General features: G+C 51.6%; 1 protein-coding gene across 1 annotated transcript in view; it reads left to right on the top strand.

Moving 5' to 3' along the window:
* ABCA3 (ATP binding cassette subfamily A member 3) overlaps positions 1-5541 on the top strand; it is a 92969-nt gene that overhangs the window by 72733 nt on the left and 14695 nt on the right. Inside the window, exons 21-23 of the mRNA XM_015419928.1 lie at positions 1086-1340; positions 1456-1614; positions 2513-2685. Of these exons, the coding sequence (XP_015275414.1) occupies positions 1086-1340; positions 1456-1614; positions 2513-2685 (587 nt within the window). The remainder of the gene's footprint in view (positions 1-1085; positions 1341-1455; positions 1615-2512; positions 2686-5541) is intronic.

Genomic DNA, 5541 nt, shown 5'->3' with positions numbered 1-5541 from the left:
AAGCCTGGCAGATAGGAGCCACCACTGAAAAGGACCTGGCCCTTGTTGCCGCAAGCCTGGCCTCCTTAGGGCCCGGGGTCACCAGCCGGTGTTGTGACCCCGACCGAAGTGCTCTTTGGGGAATATGTGGGGAAATACGGTCCCTCAGGTATGCCGGATCCTGGCCATGTAGGGCTTTAAAGGTAAGCACCAGCACTTTGAAGCGAATCCGGTATGCTATAGGCAGCCAGTGCAGCGCTTTCAGCACAGGTCGGGTGTGCTGCCACCTAGGGGCGCCCACCAGCAACCTGGCCGCAGCCTTCTGCACCAGCTGCAGCTTCTGCATTTGCGACAGAGGCAGCCCCATGATCCCCGTCCCGGAATGTTTTCCACTGGGGGCAGAGTTTGTTTGCCAGCTCGCTGCCCGACATACCCAGCAGCAATATGGCAGGCTTGGCGCTTCCCAGTTTTGTTCCTGACACAAGAGATCTGCTGTCACACCGGCAGAGGTCCATCAGTGGCTATTAGCCACAAGGTATAGATAGGGGCTCCAGGGCAAGTGATGCTCTGTCTTCTTGGTGCTTGGGGGGGTCAACAGTGGGAGGGCTTCTAGTGTCCTGGCCCCACTGGTGGACCTGCTGATGGCACCTGGTATTTCTGGCCACTGTGTGACACAGAGTGTTGGACTGGATGGGCCTTTGGCCTGACCCAGCCTTGGCGTCTCTTATGTTCTTATGTTCACGCCACTTGGTCTCCAGCACAGGAACCAGCCAGTGTCAGGGAGCTTGGCTCAGCTCCTCAAATCCAGCTGCACCGGGGCCCTTTCCCTGACCAGCCTCCGGTCGCGGAAGCTAAGCAGGGTTAATTGGAAGCCAACGCCGGTTAAACTTGGGAGTGAGGATTTAAAGGGGAGTGTTGTGAGCCAGAGGACAGACTGAGGACGGTTGGGTGTTGAGGAAGGACTCAAAGGAAGGGAGGAGAACTTGGCCCCACACAGGGACCAGGAGAACCTTCAGACATCAGAGGAAGCAGGGCCACAGGCAGGGATGCAGTCTGTCCGGGGGACAGGGTGGGAGGAGGCCAGGGAGGCCTTCCGCAGGCGATAGGAATGTCTCACCGCTTTCCTCGGTCGGTCTTCCAGGTGATATTCCAAGCGTTCGACGTGAAAGCGTTCACCCAGGACAGCCATCTGGTCGATGTGATGCAGATCTTCCTCCTCTACGGCTGGGCCATCATCCCCCTCATGTACCTGCTCAGCTTCTGCTTTTCCGTGGCAGCCACGGCCTACACGCGCCTCACCATCTTCAACATCTTCTCAGGGACGGCTGCCTTCCTGGCCGTCACCATCATGAGCATCCCGGGTGAGGGACCGGAGCCGACGAGAGCTCGGTTTGGGTGGGGTGGCCGTTTCCCCGTAAAAGCCAGTTGGACCCACCGTAGGTCTTCTGGCTGACTTCTCCCATGTCTGTCTTCCAGAGCTCGGGATGGTCGATCTCTCAAGGTTGCTGGATAAAGTCTTCTTGATCCTGCCCAACTACTGCTTGGGGCAGAGCATCAGTTACTTTTACCAGAACTATGAGTTCATTCAGTTCTGCACCTCTTCGTTCGAAGCCGTCATGGTCTGCAAAATATTCAGTGAGTACCGAACACCGTCTGTGCCTTGGCTTCTGAGCAATGTTCCCTCTAAGCTGTGGAGTCTTGTGAGCAAAAGTTCTACTTTGTGAGCTACTGGCATTAAAGTTGCGAATGAGCTGACCCCCCCCCCCCAAGCACCAAGATGACAGAGCATCACTTGCCCCAGAGTCCCTATCTATACCTTGTGGCTAATAGCCACTGATGGACCTCTGCTCCATATGCTTATCTAATTCCCTTTTGAAGCCGTCCATGCTTGTAGCTGCCACTATTTCCTGTGGCAGTGAATTCCAAGTGTTAATCCCTCTTTGGGTGAAGAAGTACTTCCTTTTATCCGTTCTAACCCGACCGCTCAGCAATTTCATGGAGTGCCCACGGGTTCTTGTATTGTGAGAAAGGGAGAAAAGTACCTCTTTCTCTACCTGCTCTTTCCCATGCATAATCTTATAAACCTCAATCATGTCACCCCTCAGTCGTCGTTTCTCCAAGCTAAAGAGCCCTAAGCGCCTTAACCTTTCCTCATAGACATGAATTAGTTTGCTCTGGAGCCATCCTTCCTGAGCTGAGACAAAAATGTATGAGCCGGAGGCCGAAAAACTGTGAGCTAGCTCACACTAACTCAGCCTAGAAGGAACACTGCTTCTGAGGCAGGTTAGAATGGGATGAGAGGCACGGGACTGCCACCGAAAATGACATCCCTGGGTCGAGTTCACCCTTCCCTCCTTAAAACTTGGATGCGCTCTGATGCCAACAGGGAGACAGAAGTGTGGTTAAAATGCTCTGCTCTCTCCTGCAGAAACCAACCAGGCTTAAAGATGGGGTGGATTCTACCTTAGTTTTTGCCACGGGACTCTGGTTTTTTTGTGTGTGAACTGACCTCTCTCCTTTTCCCCTCTCCCAGATATTACTTACCAAACCAATTACTTTGCATGGGAGAACCCTGGGATTGGCAAGTACTTGACCTCCATGGCCGTTCAAGGGCTCTGCTTCCTCCTCCTCCTCTTCCTCATCGAGACCAACCTCCTTTGGAGAGTGAGGACCATCGTCTGCGGCGTGTGTCGACGGCGGAAATGGGTGAGCTCGCGGAGATTAGGCCACGAGCAGTCCCTGTGCTTGCCGCTGGCCCCGGGCAGATCGCGGCCAGGATTCCGTTCTGCTGCCAGCACTCCCCTTGCTGTGTAGTGTTCTTCATGGAAATCCCTTGGAGGGAAGCCAGGATAAAAAAAATACAGTAAGAGGTGCTTTTCCCCGGGCAAGAGGTCCATGAGCTAAGCTTCTCCCTGTGCATCTGGACTGGGTGGCTAGACTGATTCTGCTACACCCTCGAATGTATTGGGGGTGGAAAGTGTCATCAAGTTGCAGTGAGTTGATGGCGACCCCGTAGGGCTTTCAAGGCAAGAGATGTTCAGGGGTGGCTTTGCCGCTGCCTGCCTCGGCACAGCAACCCTGGACTTCCCTGGTGGTCTCCCATCCAAATATTAACCAGGGCCAACCCTGCTTAGCTTCTGAGATCTGACAGAATCAGGCTAGCCTGGGCCACCAGGTGTAACATCCTTGTGCATCTCTGCTCTCACAGTTTGAAGAGCAAGATTCTAGTCTTTGTGGACATAAAGGTATACTTGAAGGCTGTTGAGCCACTGTCTAGTACAGTGGTGGCAAACCTATGGCACGGGTGCCAGAGGTGGCACTCAGAGCCCTCTCTGTGGGCACCCGTGCCATCGCCCCAGCCAGGCCCAGACCATCAGAAAAGTGTCAAATTCTCTGCCAAATAATTTTAAGAAAATGAAAGCATTTGGGATTGCTTTGGATCATCTTAAGTTAATGTATGGATTGTTTTTTCTAAAGTTAAACCTCAGTATTCAGGTTAAATTGCCGTGTTGGCACTTTGCGATAAATAAGTGGGTTTTGGGTTGCAGTTTGGGCACTCGGTCTCTAAAAGGTTCGCCATCACTGGTCTAGTACATGGGGTAAGATGTTCACCTGTCCATCAGGTGGGGATGGGTCCTCTCTGTCACTAGCAAATATAAAGGGGAAATGGTTGAAAAGCTGCAGAATGACAGTGCTAGTCCTAAACAGAGTTATGCCCATCGAAGAGAAGAAGAGAGAAGAGATTGGATTTATACCCCCCACCCTTCACTACCCAAAGGTGTCTCAGAGCGGCTTACAAACTCCTTTCCCTTCCCCTCCCCACAACAGACACCCTGTGAGGTGGGCAGGGCTGAGAGAACTCTGACAGAAACTGCTCTTTTTCAAGGACAGCTGTGCCAGAGCTTGTGACTGACCCAAGGTCACATCAGCAGGTGCGAGTGGAGGAGCGGGGAATCAAACCCGGCTCTCCCAGATTAGAGTCCGCGCACTTAACCACTACACCAAACTGGGGTGCCCCTTCTTGGGAGGGTGCTAGAAAAGGGTTAGAGTCCAGTAGCATCTTAAAGACTAACAAAATTTGTGGTAGGCTTTTGTGAGTCACTGCTTACATTTTCAGATGCAGCTAGAATGGGAGTCCATTTGTCTTATATATTGGAAAGTGTAGTGATTTCAGTTACCTAAGGACAATAGCAGGTATGATTAGGTTAGGTGTGAAATGCAGAGAGGTAGTAGGCGTGGAGAAATCATTATTGGTAATGAGACAGGAAATCTAGGTCTCAGTTAAGTCCAGGCGAATGCATTGTCTTGAGCTTCGTTATCAGTTGCAATTCAGCAGTCTCTTTTTCTAATCTCCCTTTGAGATTTCTTTGTAAGATAACTGCTACCTTTAGGTCATCAACTGAATGTCCGGGAAGGTTAAAATGTTGGGAGGACACTGTAAATTATGCAAACTAAAAGGAATCATGCAGATTAAAATTATGCCACAGGTGGCAGGGTTTAGCTGTTCTTGCTGCAGAATTTGGCCTAGAATTTTGGCTTGGATTTTTTTTGAAACCATCCTGCCCTGAATATGAGCTTTGGCCTGCAAAAGCCTGCATGTCTGATTCCGTGCAGACTTGCGATCAAGAGCTTAGGCACACATTGAGTCAAACGTTTATGGGGTTTTTTCCAGTTAGCACCAAAAAATCCAAACAAACTCAGGACCCTGGATAAATTTTGCAAAATCGATACACTCTATTATGCCTCTCGTCCAATGAAAGAATAGTCAATTGTGTACTTAATTGCTTGTGTGAACTTTCAATTGGTCAGTTGATTCATCGATCGATCAGATCTTCATAAATGAAGTTCTTGCTTTGTTTTCGTATGATGCAAATAGATGCCATGCAGTAGGCCACAGCCTTTGGAAAAGGCATTCCCTCCTGGATGAGAGAGGAGGAGGAAGACCTTTAAAACAAAAAAAGGAAAAAATTGTTAATGTTAAAAAATTATCAAAGGATATCTTGCAGTCAGTCTCACTAAAATGTGAGATTCCCATGCATTACGGATGTCATTGCTGTTTGCAGTAAATAGCTGGACTGTGGCAGGAGCAGGGACATAGCCAGAAAATGTTGATTGGTGGCAGGGGTCGTTTCGTAGAAAAAGAGCTAGGGGAACTCATTAGCATATGCCACACCCCCTGACATCACCGGAAGTGTGTCATAAGGCCACACCCCCTGACATCACTGGAAGTGTGTCATAAGGCCACACACCCCGCCCCCAACGGTCCCGGCCGCTGCCCATAAGGGGCCCGGCGGTGGACTTACAAGGCCGGCGGGAGTGCAAGGAAGCCCCCCGAAGGCCCTCCCTGGCCCCAGGCAGGGGTGGGGAGAGGCAGGGAGGAAGCAACTTACCCTCCCTCTTCTCCTGCCTCCTCCTGGCTGAATGAGGGCCGGAAGCGGGGCGGCCGGAAGCAGGGGGCGCGGCTTCGTCATGTGCCCCCCCCATACCTCACCCGGGGGAACTGCGATCCCCCGCGATCCCCCCCCCCCAAATGACCCCTGGTTGGGGGGGGGGGGGGGAATC

The sequence above is a fragment of the Gekko japonicus genome, unplaced genomic scaffold (genome assembly GCF_001447785.1).
Source record: "Gekko japonicus isolate JY-2015 unplaced genomic scaffold, Gekko_japonicus_V1.1 scaffold3722, whole genome shotgun sequence".
NCBI classification, from domain to species: domain Eukaryota; kingdom Metazoa; phylum Chordata; class Lepidosauria; order Squamata; family Gekkonidae; genus Gekko; species Gekko japonicus.
The sequence above is the reverse complement of the archived record's forward strand: the minus strand, read 5'-3'. Positions and strand labels throughout refer to the sequence as shown.